Source organism: Pygocentrus nattereri, chromosome 12 (assembly GCF_015220715.1).
Source record: "Pygocentrus nattereri isolate fPygNat1 chromosome 12, fPygNat1.pri, whole genome shotgun sequence".
Lineage (NCBI taxonomy): Eukaryota > Metazoa > Chordata > Actinopteri > Characiformes > Serrasalmidae > Pygocentrus > Pygocentrus nattereri.
The window spans coordinates 9,214,636-9,231,392 of NC_051222.1; the positions used below are offsets into that span (position 1 = coordinate 9,214,636).

The following is a 16,757-nucleotide window of genomic DNA, read 5'->3' on the forward strand; positions in this document are numbered from 1 at the left end:
TAGACTATAGTACCCCTTGGGAACCCATGCTACCCCCACTTTTCATTGTCATGACATATGATGTTTGACGGTGAACTAGAATATGCATGTTTATGGCATGGTTATGTCAAGGTTATGCAGCAGGGTTCAAGTACTGTTACTATGTTTTCACTATTGCTCTTATTAAGCTCTAAAGTCTCCCCTGAAAGCTTTGGAAAGCTTTTGTTCTTTGTTCTTACACTGAGGACCTTTTAAGTTCAAAAGAAGAAAATGAGACAATAAATCAGAATTTCAGCTTTTATTTCCTGACATTTACATATAGATGTGTTAAACAGCTGCACCTTTGGTAGGAGACCACAAAATTATATGAGCAAAAGATTAGGAACAGATAGTGTTATATTAATATTTGTTTCTTTATCCCATGCTTGCAATAACTACGTCAAGCCAGCGACCCACTGACTTCACCAAAGTGTTGCATTCTTCTTTTGTGATGTTTTTCCAAGCTCACTAATTCTTTCAGTTGTTGTTTTGTTTTGGGGGCATTTTCCATTCAGAAGGTGAAATGCATGCTCAGTGGAGTTAAGGTTTGGTGATTGACTTGGCCAGTCTAAGACCCTCCACTTTTCCCCCCTTGATGAAGCCCTTTGTTGTGTTTGGGTGTTTTGGACGCATTTCTCTATAAATTGGCAGCCAGAATGTTTTGAGAGCTCTTCAATTCATTCTGCTGCCACCTTCATGACTTACATCATCAATAAAGATTAGTGAGCCCCATCCAGATGCAAACTCAAGCCGTGACACTACCTCCACCATGCTAGGAAGATGAGCTCATATGTTTTGGTTCAAGAGCAGATCCTTTCTTTCTCTGCACTTTGGTCATTCCATCACTTTGGTCCAAGTTAATCTTGGTCTCATCTGTCCTTAAAGCCTGTTTGTGGTTCATCTCTGTATATCTTTGCGAATGCTAATCTGACTATCCAGTTCTTAAAGCTGTTTAGTGGTTTGCATGATGTGGTTTAACTTCTATATTTCTGTTCTCTAAGTCATCCTCAAATGGTGGATTGTGATACCTTCACCGCTGCCCTGTGGTGGTTGTGAGTGATATCACAAATTCTTGTTTTTGGGGGACAATAAGCAGTAGCGGAGACAGTTCACATCATCTGCAAAAATGGGCAGAAAATAGCAGAGAATGAAGAACATAATGTCACTTTTTTGCCTTTTGAGAAATCACAGTTGGTGTCTGAGTCATACTGTAATCCTGGTAATCATCTGTTTTTGATAATTGGTAATCTGATCGGTGCCTTTTCTCTGTCACTAATTACATGTATTCTGTTACTACTCAACCTTTCTAATAGCACAAGACAGGCCTTTGTGAGACTCAGCATTAAGAGAAATAAACTTCAAGATGCAAAGATCTTGATAAAAAAAAAAAAAACAGCCAATATATGAATATGACAGAAAACATACACCAGTCAGACGTAACATTATGATCACCGCCTTGTTTCTACGCTCATTGTCCATTTTATCAGCTCCACTTACTGTATAGCTGCACTCTGTAGTTCTACAGTTACAGACTGTAGTCCATCTGTTTCTCTGATACTCTGTTACCCTGTTCTTCAGTGGTCAGGACCCCCATGGACCCTCACAGAGCAAGTACTATTTGGGTGGTGGATCATTCTCAGCACTGCAGTAACACTGACGTGGTGGTGGTGTGTGCTAGTACGAGTGGATCAGACACAGCAGTGCTGCTGGAGTTTTTAAACACTGTGTCCACTCCCTGTCCACTCTATTAGACACTCCTACCTTGTTGGTCCATCCACTCAGACCAGCACAACTCACACTAACACACCACCACCACATCAGTGTTACTGCAGTGCTGAGAATGATCCACCACCCAAATAATACCTGCTCTGTGGGGGTCCATGGGGGTCCTGACCACTGAAGAACAGGGTAACAGAGTATCAGAGAAACAGATGGACTACAGTCTGTAATTGTAGAACTACAGAGTGCAGCTATACAGTAAGTGGAGCTGATAAACTGGACAATTAGCGTAGAAACAAGGAGGTGGTCGAGATGTTATGCCTGATCAGTGTATCAGACTGTAACGTGTCTTCTTCTGTTTGTAGCGTCTAGAAGAAGCCCTGAAATATTTCAACTATGGCTTCACGTTGGTGTTTGTGATTGAGGCCATCCTGAAACTGGTCGCCTTCGGCTTCAGGAGGTTTTTCAAAGAGAGGTGAGGTGCTTCCCGTGGAGGAGATAAATTGTGGAACTGTCTTCTCATTCAGCATGAAAGTGCTTCATTGGTAGAACCGTTCCAGGCTCGGAAAATCATATATGAAGGAAAAAACAACAATGCCATAATGCAGATATGAATATAAGGTCAGATATCACCACAGAACATGTTTGTGCTGTAGTTTGTAAGCCTGTTGTCTTTCTCTCCCTTTCTATTTCTGTTTGTCTCTCAGGTGGAATCAGCTAGACTTGGCCATTGTTCTGCTGTCTGTTATGGGCATTACCCTTGAGGAGATTGACCTGAATGCCTCATTACCCATTAACCCAACCATCATTCGCATCATGAGAGTACTTCGCATTGCCAGAGGTACAGGGTGGCGCAAAAACACAATCGCACACACCGCTGAAACAAGACGTAGCTAAATAATTCAACAGCTGGGAATGGGGACGAGAAGAAAAGTGAATAAAAGAGTTGCGCAAACAATTTTCCCTGTTTTTTTAGTGTTGAAGCTGCTGAAGATGGCCACAGGAATGAGGGCATTGTTGGACACGGTAGTCCAGGCTTTACCCCAGGTCGGTGCCTGTGTGAAGTCGGAATGCCATTACTGTTTCTTTGTAGCCATAGTAGGCCCATATTCCCAGAATTACTTATGTATTTTTTTTTTTCAGGTTGGGAATCTGGGTCTCCTCTTCATGCTGCTCTTCTTCATTTACGCCGCTCTGGGAGTGGAGCTCTTTGGAAAACTCGGTCAGTTGCTCAGCCTTACCTCATGTCTCTCCCTGAGGTCCTGCAGAACGCACTTAATGAAGTAATTACTGTCATTCTTATTTTCCCCAGAATGCTCAGAGGAGAATCCATGTGAAGGTTTGAGCAGACACGCTACGTTTGAGAACTTCGGCATGGCGTTCCTCACCTTGTTCCGGGTCTCTACCGGAGACAACTGGAACGGAATCATGAAGGTAGTACTGCAGAAGTCTTTAAAGAAGGATTTTAACTTTCGTTTTGCTACACTCTTCAAATGTATTTATGTAATTACGTGTCGTCACTGTGGGAACAAAAACTCGCATCTCCATATTAGTCGCTTTTTTATATTGAGTCCAAAATTCAGGATGCATTGACGGAAATTTCTCCATTATCTTCCATTAAAAGTTAACAATGTTATCCTTCTCTTGTAAAATTACATTTTTGGAGATAGAAGATTTTATTCCAACAGTTAAATAGTAAGATATGTAATTAATTAGATCAACACAGTCAAGTGTGAACTTTTTCAGTGCAGTGACAAAGTAGGTAAAGGTGTTTTTTCCTTCTGAGACTTTTCATTACAAAAACAAATGTGTTCTCAATTTAGAGACTGAATCCAGGGCCAGACCAGTGTATTGGTTGGCTGGTTATATCAGCCGATATTGACAACTCTTGGTTTTATTGGTATCGGTGAAAATATTGCAAAAAAAACTTTTCCAGTTCCACAGTTGCCGACATTCAAACTTGCAATCCCACAAGAACATTTACATTCACGGCATTTTGCTGACGCTCTTATCCAGAGCGACTTACAATTTGATCATTTTACACAGGGAGGCCAAGGTGGTGTTAGGAGTCTTGCCCAAGGACCCTTATTGGTATAGTGTAGGGTGCTGCCCTGGTGGGGGACTGAACCCCAGTCTACAGTGTAGAAGGCAAAGGTGTTAACCACACTAACCAACCACCAACAAGAACAAGTGTTGCCCCGTATTTAACTACAGTCATATGCAAAAGTTCGGGCGCCCCTGGTCACATGACATGTTTTGTTGATTTTCTAAGTGAAAATAAGTGAACACTTCTGCACATTTTAATGTACAATTATGGTTTATTTGCAGAATTTAACAAATTGGGGGAATAAAACGTTATGGCACATTTAACATAAAAAAACAACAAAAAAAAATAGAAATTGTGAACTAAAATTAGCAGAAAATGGCACCGTTAGGCTTGGTTTCAACAAAAAAAATGAAAAAAGATCAGAGTTTTTCATATGACTGTATATAATAGCAGTACAGACTGAACTAGTGGATATAGGGGAAAATACCTTGAAAATGAATGAAAAACATATAAATGGTATCCAGTCTTAGCCTTTAGCATTGCAATATCATGCTATAAACACACAAAGCAATTTAGTTTGAAGAGAACTGGTGAAAAATGAGAAAAAGAGGAAAACGTTCTGGGAAGCTCCACCCCCAGTGCTACAGTATTTATGAGTTTAAGAGCTGTGACAGTCAGTAAAACACCGTTTACCTATTTTAGTAAAATCTAAAATAGAAATATTCTAACGGTGATGTACAAGTGAGTAACGATATCAGATTACATGCTCGTCTAATCACCTGGCTAACTGCTTTAGGGTGCTCTGATCCCCCTCGCGGCGAGGAAAGCCTGTGGCATTTATGTATCTGTTTAGTATTCCAGTTAGCTGTTAATGAGCGAGGCAGTTTCCTGAAAAGCAGAGCTTTCCTCTGACACCAGTGAGATCGGCAGTATAATTAAGGACACGCCGCAGCTGTGCGATTAACGAACTCATTATGCAGCGTGGTCATGTGTGTTCTAGGACACTCTGCGGGAGTGTAAGAGTGGAGACCGCTGCTTGAGTTACCTGCCGCTGGTGTCCCCACTTTACTTTGTGACGTTCGTCCTGGTGGCTCAGTTCGTGCTGGTGAACGTGGTGGTGGCTGTGCTCATGAAGCATCTAGAAGAGAGCAACAAAGAGGCTTCCGAAGAGGCGGAGATGGAGGCGGAGCTGCAGGAGGAGCTGCAGGCAGTTAGGCAGCAGAGCATGGCCTCTGTGGGCGCCGTTTCTGGGCCAGAGAGTAAAGCTGTGGCTGTAGGTTCACAGAGTCCTGCACCTGAACAGGTAGTCATTTAATGATGCCATACATTTCCATTCGGTCGAAGGGATTCATTTGACTTACTTTTTCCATCAGGGTTCTTTCACTACATTACATTACTCCGATATACTGCTATTGGGAAGCTCTGTCGTGTCAACCGATCATCAGTGCTAGCCTGGACCAGGGGTCGACACTCCAAATGTTAAGAAGAACCATTTTGTCCGTACAATAAAAAACAAACCACCTTAAGAGCCGCAACATTTAGTCTTTTTACCGTCTTAGCTGTAAATATGTCTCAGTATGTGCTGATGCGCTAGTATAGGCTAAAAATATAAACAAAACAAATGAAAAACACAGACTTACTCGGCTCTGCTTTAAGCTTTAGCTCAGCTGTAGTCATTTTTTTCGCATCTCTGGCAGGAAACTTTTCTACAAAAGTGGAGTCATTTCTTGTAAAATGTCTCTCAACGTTCGACCTTTTACGCAGCTGAAGTCGTTTCTCATTCGCCGGTTTCTTATTTGAATTTTCTTGTTCTACCTTAAATGGCGCTTGAGGTGCCAGAATGTGACTAGTGCACCATTTAAGGTGGAACGGGGGAATTCAAACAAGAAGCTGGAGAACGAGAAGCGACTTCAGCCTCGTGACTTTTTATGATTTGACAGTTTCTCACTGCAGATATAACGTATCAGGAAACCAGCCGGAGTGATTATAAATGGCATTAAAAGTCCATTAGTCTCCAAATGATCAATGTTCGTCTTAAATCCTCACCTTTGCCGTTTCGTTAGCTACAAGGAGAACGAGATTGCTGTCTGCATTGCTATGGTGACCAGCAGTCTGCGCGCCAACTTTCAGAGTTAAAGGGTAAATTAGCAGTTCTGCATTAACTCCAGCGTTTCAGACCATCTATTGTTAAAACACTGTTTGAACGATCAGCAGAGCTTCATTTCACAGCAAAAGAGCCGCATGTTGCCGACCCCTGGCCTAGACACTCATCCATAGGCTGATCAATACAACCAAGCCAGCATTAGTGCAACTCTTAGCTCAGTTGCAACAAACCCAACAATTGTATGTTTATTCATTGGCAAGAAGAAGCAAGTTTATACCTTTTCAGCCAGAGTAAAGAATCCAAACCCATGAAAGATATTTATATATTTAGGGGCTGCTAGCTTACTTTAGCTTTTAGCTTGTTAACTCCTCATCTGACAAGGCGTTTCTCTTTTTTTGAGTGATCCATTCTATCCATTGGAAAGATCATTTGAAGGCTTTGCTACAGTTACACAGCGAATAGGATATTTGGTCTCCTAGCATCAAATTTAGCTAAGACCTCCTGCCTTCAAGGTACATCACCAGAAGTCAGTTTGGAAATCTCGCTCTGCAGCACCACTGTAGGATGCAGTCAGGCAAGTTTACTCCAGTAATGGCCTTCAACATGCTTAAACATGCAGTTGCAATTAGTGTTGGCCTATAATCAACCCATGTTTGTTTTATGGATTTGTGGATGCATAGAACCAGAAGCTTCATATTCAATCAGGGAACAGACAACCACGACCTAAAGGTCCTACTGACCGTCTTTACCAAACCCAAGAGCAAAGACCCGTCTCCTTCTATTGATTAATGTAGGTTGAGGAAACCTTTAATGTCTGATGCATAATCATTGCGTTTCCAGCGAGATGACCCTTACAATGGCAACCTGCTCTCTGTTGGGAAGCCTTCCATATCAAGGATGCTGTCTTTGCCAAATGACAGCTACATGTTCTACCCCATTAAGCCTGGACACAGGGCTGCTGATCAACCCATCTCCAAACAGCAGTCCATTGACCGGAATACTCTAGCAGGTGACATGATAATTAATCATGTAGTGATTGAATGAGGGCTAGCATTGGTCCCATGGTGTCCACCAAGGGTTTCAATTCCAGGACTGGTGATTTCCCTGCTCAGACATTCATTATTCAAGTCATCTGTTAATTACTGGGGGTGTGCAGAGTAACACGTTCCACCAGACGTTTTCATGTCAACAAGTCACATTTATTGTCCTCCAATATTTCAACAACATTTTCTGATTTTTGAGTAGGTAATATTTTTGTGTGTGAACAAATTTATGATAATGTGGCAACAGATACACATTAGGATGTTAATGTAGGCTTTTATTTAGTGATATTTGAGGAAGAGCGTCATTGGCTGCCTGTACAGCCTGTCTTATTAAAAAAACTAGAAAACCACTTGTTTTCACAAGTTGTTCACACTCTGCTAATGAGCTATGAATAAACATATTTAACCCCTTGAATGGCCAGGTCACACCGGTGGGCCCAGTACACACTACTATAACCTAATAGCTCATCCATTTCGCATTGGAGTCCCTGTAGTTACTGAATGAGAAGCCTTAGTATGTAATAAGCCTGGGATTTTACGGGGTTGAACTAGAAAAACTCTAACTAGCACTTTTTTTGGCTCTTATGCATGACGAAGAATATTGTGAATTCAAAGGACACTCCTTTCATAGAATGACTCCTGTGTACTCGAACAGGGAAATCACATTGGACCTTATACATCAAAGTTGCGTACCATCAAATCAGATCGTAAATTGACGGATTTGAGTCTTAGTTTATCAACTTGAACAAATCCTTGATTTGCAGTTAACTAATCAAAACTATAATACCAATAATACAAGTAAAAATGGAAAATAACATTAAACATTTTAGCAGTGGACCCACTGTGTAACCTCAAACTCCACATGCAAGCACACCCATTGGCTCTTGAGCCACTGAATGCTGTTGTTTTGTGACTCCCTCCATCTGACTGAATTTGGGCATGTGTGTTATACGTAATATGTAAATGGAGTGCAGGTAGGCGGCGCTTGATTTCACGCACTGACGCTGATTCATCATTTGCGCTCAAATTTCTGTTTGTTTCTATGTTGTAAAATCGTCTTTTTATACAACTTTGATGAATAAGGTCCAATACGCTGGACACCAGCCCTCCAAAACCAATACTGAGTTGTCTGTGTGATACCTCAGTAGAAACGGTCATGTTAAGAAAGACACTTTTAAGTTTGAGTCATTATTATTTGTTTTTGTAGGCTCGTCTCTCTCTGTAAGCTCTCAGCCGTGTGAACAGGGATCCCTACTACAGGCTCCAAGGGCAAAACCACAAACAACCTCCATCTCTCACTTAGAGTCGCTACCCCAGCGTTGCCCCGGTAGACACAACTCCCTCAGGATGCTTCACAGACAGGTACTCTGAAGTTGCGTGGCTTTATGGCCAATGTGTTTTGATGATTATGTGATAATGATGGCAACCGTGTTCTGCACTGCAGGAGGCAATAAAGAGCGATTCTGTTGATTCGGCCCACCGCAGCTCCAGAGACAACTTACTTTTGCACTGCTCCGACGACCTTCTGCATCTCAAAGTGCCCAGCATTCCCCTGACAGGAGGCTCCGCCCCCTGCACTCCTCAGGCCACGCCCCCTATCCTCCCTCGCAGCCGGACAGCCAGCGTACAAACGAGCAGACAGGTGTACAGCCAGCGCAGCATCCCCAGCCGCAAGCCCGCACACAGCCAACCAACACGAACGCTAACTATAGACATGCATGCGCTACCCAACACTGACGAGGCTGATGAGGAGGTGCGGCAAATCATATCCTCCGTGCACAAAAAAGACTCCCCCCAGCGGATCAAACGTAGCCACACCTTATCCCCTTATGTCACAACCCCAAGCCAATCACAGAACTCACAGCAGAGTGACAGGGGAGCTCACCAGCAGGGCTCTAGGGGTGGCAACCTGAGGAAGTACTACAGCGTGGACGCGCACGGTCTCCTCACCCAGCCCAGCTACCCTCGTAGGCACTCGACGCACGGCGAGGAGTTCCAGCTGCAGCCAGCGGCTGAGCAAAGCAGGCCGTCCTGTCAAACGCGTGGCAGATCGGCATCTCCGGCACCCAGAAAGGAGAAAATGAGTCCGCCTTGCATTTCTATAGACCCGCCCACTGACTCGGAGATTCCCTCTCCTCCAACCTCCAATCAGGAGAGCAGCACAGTCCTGAGGAGGCGGGCGCCGTCGTTTGAGTCGTTCACGCAGGAGTCTTTGGATCTTCCCGATAGTCCACCAGTCACAAAGCCCCTCCCGCCACTAGAACCTCATTCGGAACCTTGTTCGTCAGGCCGCCTGCCTCTCCCCCAGTTTTCTTTTGACCAATCAGACGTGAGCTCCCTGAGCAGTCTGTCGGAGCTGCTGTCGGACAGCGACCAGTCCTCACACTCCTTCCCTCTCGAGGCCCAGTCCGAGAGCGTGGGCCCTGTTGGGAGCAGTGTGGCACGTAGCTCCTTCAGGAAGAGGGGGCTGGTCAGAATGCTCAGCTCTAGGGATTCAGCAAACCCAGATTCTGTTGCCTAGGCAACCAAAAACGTAAGGCTTTTGACGATGCACCCATCAGGTAGGAATTGAGAGGGGGACAAACACAGTGAGGTCACGAGTTATGCAATGAACAGAACTGAAATCCTTCCTAATCATATTGATTAGGAATAACGGGAGTGTTAATGATCTAAACAACTGAAGTTTTATGTATGTTTGAACCTCTTGAACCTTATAAACTCACGCCATAATCCTGCACCTCACAGTGCAGGTCTAAAATAGCAGGAGTGATGTACCTGTTATCATCAAACTATTGTGATACTAAATAGCAACCCTTAAATAATTGATATATTTTAGTTACCATTAGAACCCTATATTATAATATGGTTGTTATATCCTGGATCTAAGGAGAATGTTAGCTTAGTTTAAGGTGTTAAAACCTGAACTATGTGTTTCAATGTGGCAGTAGGTTCAGTGTTTTTTTGTTTTTTTTTATGGTGTATTCACAGAAGGGGGCGATGCTGACATGTTGTTGTTGAAAGCTCAAATCTTAAACGCGCTGCATGGCAGAATTATAAGGACTGTATGGGTGAGTGAACTACGATGGCGATCGCAGACTGTACGAAGTAATATATTTATTGAACGCAGGGATCGGCCTATTGTATTTTTTTAGGTCAGTGTTTTGCACATGGATTGAGAAGAAGCGTGCTCAAGACTTTTGTCCGTTTTCTCTGGCAGTTTCTACGAAATATATTTAGAGTAAACAAACGAGCACTTCTGCCACAAGATTTTTCAGATTTTTTCATGGCACCTGAGACTCAAAGATTTCTCACTGCAATGATAAAGCATGTGAATGCAGGCTTAAATGCTTCTTCAGTTACCGCTTTGATGAGCACCTCTGCCAGTCAAGAAATGAAGTGGGGGTCTGGTATCTCGCTCCAAAGCCGTACCAGTTCCTGTTATGTTCTTACACTGTTATTTCATTGTGGTCATGATGAGAGAGCACCGTTCTCCTTACGGTCTTGATTGTCACTTATGCAGCAACAGTTAAAGGGAAATTGCGTTAATCGTCCAGTATTTCTGCATAGTTTAGTAAACCGTCATTCTCATTAAGATTTCTTTACAGGGGTGCTGATGGGAACCAGTGGTCACTTTGGCTCTGTTCACACAGCAGGATAAAGTGGCCCAAATCTGATTTTCTCACCGAATCCAACTCTTTTGTTTGGATGTTCATTTTATCTTTCAAATGTGATCTACATGCCACATCAGTCTGAACAGATCAGCTCCTAAAGCGCAAAAGAACAACACTTGACGAGGCTCGTCCAGAGGTAAACAATCACGACTGCCAACGAACGCCAGTCGCTCCCGGAGCTTCAGTTTTACCTTTGCCAGCATCACAGGATCCATCATGAAGCTTCACTGACTGGCAGCTGGGCTCATCACCCAGAACGTGTTCAAGCGTCCGATTCTTTAAACTTTGCTTTCAGACTTTTAACTGTTCTTTGACGAGGCAGCCTTGTTCTCCTGCGGCTGCGTTCGCCCATTTCTTTCAAAATCTCTTCAAACACGGAGCAGTTTGGATGAGTCTCTTCTAATTGTTGTACAGAAACATCACTCCAAACGTTTGAGGTCTCAGCAGTGTGAAATAATAATGAATGTCAGGTTTGATTACATAAAAACGGCATGAATTCTAATCTGAGTCGCATTGCCGCATATCGGATTTCAGTACCTCATATGAAAGCGTCTCAATCGAAATTGAAAATGTCAGATTCAGTGCATTTTTTGCTGTTCACACTGACACAGACACACGTGTTACATATGAAGAAAAACATCAGATTTGGGCCACTTTTACCTGCCGTGGAAACACAGGGCTACAACACAGATAAAGCCAATTTATTCACTACTCAGAGTGACCAGTGACCCTACACAGTATTTATATGTAATTTTGATGATGGTAAAACGTTAAAAATATGTTTTCTTTTGGTTACATTTTGCCAGTGCAAAAACACCAGAAACCACCTTTCATTTATTCCATTTCCAGTCAAAACAGGATAAAAAACAGGAAACTTCTATTTTACTGGAAATTATACTCCAACACTAAGTATAATATCAGATATTGACATTTGTGCATCTCCTGCCACTTTAACTTTTCCAACCTACCAATCTTGAAACCAACCAGTTACGGTTGTTTCCTTCAGCAAAAGCCTTTCCAAACATATCACTGACATTATGTTCCCCTTAAAGAGGCACTAACATTCACACAAACATCTGTAACTCACTTCACCGTAGCTGCCTTCAAATTTCCTTCTCATGTGCACCTGAAATGGCTGAAGAAGATATTTCTGAAGATTGTAGGTATACGATAATCCAAGTTAATAATTGTATACAATAAGCAGAAAGTCTAAAGAAAATAAGTGAATTTGAACAATAAAAAAGGCGGAGAGAAAATGGGACTCCTAGCAACTACCTGGAAGACCTGGTTGGGACCAAAACTGGGCTAAGCAGATAAGCAGCACATAAAGCTTTTGTATTTAGGAGAGAGGACAAAATCAAGCTTCGGATCACGTGGCTATCAAGAAGCTGGTACTGAAAAAAGAAGATATTTTGCAGTAGATCATCAAAACTGGACATCTGACGTTTTTTCTGATGAGTCTAAATTTGTAAGCAGGATTACTTGGATTATACACTTGGGTAAATTTAGTGGACATGCACATTTTATATATATATATATATATATGTATGTATATATATGTGTATATATGTATGTAAATCTATACACACACACAGGGTGATTCAAAAAGATTAATCCAATTTCAAAGCGCCATATTTTTATAACCGTGAGGCGGTTCAATAAGAGTGAATCCGTCATCACATGCAATGTAATCGTAGGCAGTGAACCTCCAACAGCTCCGAGTTCGTCGTTGGCTCCACAGCACTGGATGATCTCTGAAATCGTACTGAAAGAGCCGTGAGTGCAGTGACACCCGGCACGCTCAGTCCAGTATAGGATGAATTTAACTGGTGCTGATGTTGTCCGTACAGCTGGAGGAGCTTCTTGTACAATTTCATAATAAATCTTATGCTCATTTGAACTGTTTACAGTTACTGCATTGACCTGTAATGATTTACAAGGGAAATAAATCATTTTGATATCGGATGAATCTTTTTGAATCACCCTGTAGAAATAGCCATCATGAAAACTATCACAAATCAATGTCTCAGGCATCAGGATAGCTTTATCGAAGCATTAAACTCTTCAGATGTCTGGTTCCTATCACCATCACCGTGAACAATCCTGTGTTGTTCAGTTTCCCATCAGACCACCTTGAACCACTTTGCTTACATCTTAATGATTTTAAGAAAATTCCCCTTTAACTGCTCAGAAAGTGTGTTGAGTGATGAAACATTTACACGGAAAAACAGTGATAAAACCGCACTCTGTGATTCCTAGTGGTTTTGTTTACATCCACTTTGTTGTACATAAGCATTTCTTCTTGAAGATAAATCATCGTGGAAGACTCAGAGAAATATTTTACCCCATCGTGAGCCACTGTTGGTTTTATATCCCATTGTTTACAAAGCAATCAAAGCATACCGAACGTCTTTCTTTGGGTAATTCAATTTGCATCTCCAGCTCTGAGAAGTACGTTTCTACCATCAGCTGTTGGCAGCGTTGTTTCTTTGTTCTCAAATCACAGAGTGTACCTTTACTTTGAGTGTCGACATGTATTTTGCACCTCAGTATCTCACTAGCTGTCGTGTCCTGCAGCAGAAGGAGAGAGACATGGAAACCTAAGGGCTTTTAAACACAAATCATGTTATTAATGGTTTCTGAAGAGTTAAACGGTTTATGTTAAGAACATTTTTAATGTAAGTTCCTGTGTTTTAATATCGAAATTGTGAAAGATCTGTCTACTGAAGTCCTAAAGAAGGCTTGCCTGTACAGGGTTCACTTTGTCGGAACGCATCAAAAACGATCACGCAGCAGTTTGACCCAGAGAGGTGCCTTTAGACTGTTTCATGATAAGATTTCAGGGCAAGAGTGGACTTGGAGATCGTTTTATTCAGGCCACTGAAAAATGTTGATAGCGAACGTCAAATTGACTGTTTTTTTTAAAGACAATAAAGTTTATTGAAGAGCATGAAACAGTTCTGTAGTTTTCTGAAAAGAACTGCGGAGAGGATCTTCATTTTCAACAGACTGAAATATGATGGATGGGTCAGTTAAGCTACGTTCACATTACAAGCCTCCGTTGCTTAAATCTGAATTTTTCCTCAGATCCGATCTCTCTGACGCGATGGTTCGCACTCGTTTAGCTAAGTGACTCAAATCTATCGTTAATGTGACGAACCAGCGTCCGGAAATGACCTCATGAGCGCCTCCTGCTCAGTAACGTCACGTGACTGAATCGCTGCATCATCAGCACAAACTAACGAGCAGAACGAGCTTCGCTGAGAAGATCATTAACTCTGATCAGCTCTCAGCTTCATTATTAGAGCCAGACGGAGGAGAAAAAGGTGAGATGAGCTGCTTTTCCACCGTTTACAGGCTTTATCTTCTGTTCGGCGCTGCTGCCATGGTAACGCCGAATGATGGTCATGCGCAGCGGAAGCTCATAAGCACATGAACTCAGATCTGAGCATCACATTAAGGTCACATGGCCACAATTCAGATACGTATCTGATCTAGGACCACATATGAAAGTAGCTCAGATTTGAAAAGATCAGATTTGTGTTCACACAGCCCTGAAAAAATCAGATCTGAGTCACAGTGGCGCCAAAAAATCAGATTTGAGCCACCTGGTGATGTGAACGTAGCCTTTGAATTACATGGACAGCAAGATTGTCCCTCATGTCAACAACCGGTCATGCACCCCAAAACCATACATTGTGAATGACTGCAAGGATTAAAGTTGAGAAAAAACCTAAAATCTGAAGAGATGATTTAAGGCAGGCACTGGAAAAGGTCAGGTTCCTGGTGTCAAGCTAGAATAAAAACAGAAACCCAACAGGCAGCTCTGACCTTTAAGCTACCTGCCATTCACTTCTAAACATGCTGCATAAACAGCAGTTAAAAGTGGAATTAAGCTACTAACACCGGGAGAAATACGGGTGACTGGGACACGGATTCTTCTGAACCCCAATTCTTCATTTACCCCATACTGCAAAACCTTTACTGTACATTTTACAGTAGTTTACTGCCAGATAAATTATGGTAAATGTAAAGAACATGAAAGGTTTACATGTAACATTGCAGTAATTAACTGGTAGCAGTTTCTGAAGTGTTAAATTAACTGTTGAGGTCCTATTTACAGAATGACAATAATGCAATTACAATAATATATAACCCTATTATATATACCTTACTGACGGGTTAATATGAGTATTATATATTTTTGAAGCTAAATATATCTATTTGAAGCCAACAGTATTACAACAAAGTTATACTGGTGAGCAAACACACCTTATATATAAGATATACCTTTATACACTCCCTGGCCACTTTATTAGGTAAAGGGTTGGACCCACTTTTGCCTTCAGAACTGTCTTAATTCTTCATGGCAGACTTTCAACAAGGTGTTGGAAACGTTCCTCAGAGATTTTGGTTGGTTATTTGAGTTCCTGTTGCCTTTCTATCATTTGGAACCAGTCTGCCCATTCTCCTCTGACCTCTCACATCAACAAGGCATTTTCGTCCACACAACTGACCGCTCACTGGATATTTCCTCTTTTTCAGACCATTCTCTGTGAACCCTAGAGATGGTTGAGTGAAAATCCCAGCAGATCAGCAGTTTCTGAAATACTCAGACCAGCCCGTCTGGCACCAACAACCACGCCACGTTCAAAGTCACTTAAATCCCCTTTCTTCCCCGTTCTGATGCTCAGTCTGCACTTCAGCACGTTGTCTTGACCACCTCTACACGCCTAAATGAGTTGCAGCCCTGTGATTGGCTGATTAGCTATTTCTGTTAACAAGCAACTGAACAAATGTACCTAATAAAGTGGCCAGTGAGTGTATATATATATCTTTTAGCAGTTTCCTGCTTCTCTCTGTCTTTTTAATCAAACTCTATGGTGCAAAGATACGAACTGAAACCCAAAACATGTTTGGAATAACAAAACATGTAATGCATGGTCAGAAAAACTAAACACCGTTAGGAAATGACCTGTAAATGTGCTGTAGAGACGTCCTGCTCGAGAGTGCGCAGATTACTGATCACGTTTCCAATATGCTCCGCAAATGAGTTCATCCGAAATCTGCCATTTCAACCACTTTAACAAGTTTCACGGAGCAGGAATGCAGTGCGTTATGGCAGGATTTCTGTTATTAATGGACAGCATTTTGTGGGGAAGGCAGTAAAAGTACCGTGGCAGTCAAAACAGACATGAAGTACAATTTATTCATTTTTCACTGTCAGAAAAAAGCAGGAAAACATAACATAAACAGAAGATGACACGATGGATTACCAAGTAATTTGGGTCCAAATATGTTTGAAAACTCAAACCTCCTATGCAGAATTTTTACTGCCCGTGTCACACTTACTTCCTTTCTGAAGAGTGTTGCTAATAATTCCAAGTTGTTGAAAAAAGTGTCTTGGGCATGATTTTTCATTCATTCATTCACTGGGGGCAGTCATGGGCTGGAGGCGGGGGTCAGCCTTGCGCCCGGAAGGTCTTCAGTTCGATCCCCTGAGCTGACGGTACATGACTGAGGTGCCCTTGAGCAAGACACCTAACCCCCAACTGCTCCCTGGGCGCCATGGATAGGGCTGCCCACCGCTCCGAGCAAGTGTGCTCACTAGTGTGTATGTGGTGTTTTACTTCACAGATGGGTTAAATGCGGAGGTGAAATTTCCCCGTTATGAGGTTCTCTTAACCTTCATTCATTCGTTCTCTTTAGTTCTGTACTGTGAGATTCCTATAAAAGCTGGGAGTTTGGAATAAAACATAATAATTGGGCAATTTGTTGAAACTGAATTGAATGAAAGAAACAAGGAATTCTGTATGGGTTCTGGACAGGAATTCTGGTTTCCATGATTGGGATGCCATTTAATCTGCTGTAACTCTTAACAGCAAAACTTAATGTTTTTATCATTTTTCAGTACTGAGCCAACGTAAACATGCATTTGTCTTTTTAAACAAGGCTTAAATGTGTTAGTTTGGGTAAGTAGCACGCACACTAATGGCTTTGGAACATTAAGGACATTCTAATGATTTTCCATTTCTGTTTTTTTAATGAATGACATACTTTTGATGTATAATTTGGGTGTCAGGGTTGAGCTTTGAAGTAACTCGCTAATTCAATATCACAATGTCTGAGAGTAAAGCAGAAAGAGGACTTATTTT

The 16,757-nt window shown here is 42.0% G+C and overlaps 1 protein-coding gene across 1 annotated transcript in view; it reads left to right on the forward strand.

Annotated features, from left to right (window-relative positions):
• Nucleotides 1-13,552, forward strand: part of cacna1hb (calcium channel, voltage-dependent, T type, alpha 1H subunit b) — a 172,969-nt gene extending 159,417 nt beyond the window's left edge. Inside the window, exons 27-35 of the mRNA XM_017721012.2 lie at nucleotides 2,103-2,212; nucleotides 2,445-2,578; nucleotides 2,714-2,784; nucleotides 2,881-2,959; nucleotides 3,050-3,171; nucleotides 4,785-5,087; nucleotides 6,729-6,897; nucleotides 8,139-8,293; nucleotides 8,376-13,552. Of these exons, the coding sequence (XP_017576501.2) occupies nucleotides 2,103-2,212; nucleotides 2,445-2,578; nucleotides 2,714-2,784; nucleotides 2,881-2,959; nucleotides 3,050-3,171; nucleotides 4,785-5,087; nucleotides 6,729-6,897; nucleotides 8,139-8,293; nucleotides 8,376-9,452 (2,220 nt within the window). The 3' untranslated portion in view covers nucleotides 9,453-13,552. The remainder of the gene's footprint in view (nucleotides 1-2,102; nucleotides 2,213-2,444; nucleotides 2,579-2,713; nucleotides 2,785-2,880; nucleotides 2,960-3,049; nucleotides 3,172-4,784; nucleotides 5,088-6,728; nucleotides 6,898-8,138; nucleotides 8,294-8,375) is intronic.
• Nucleotides 13,553-16,757: the final 3,205 nt, after the last annotated feature.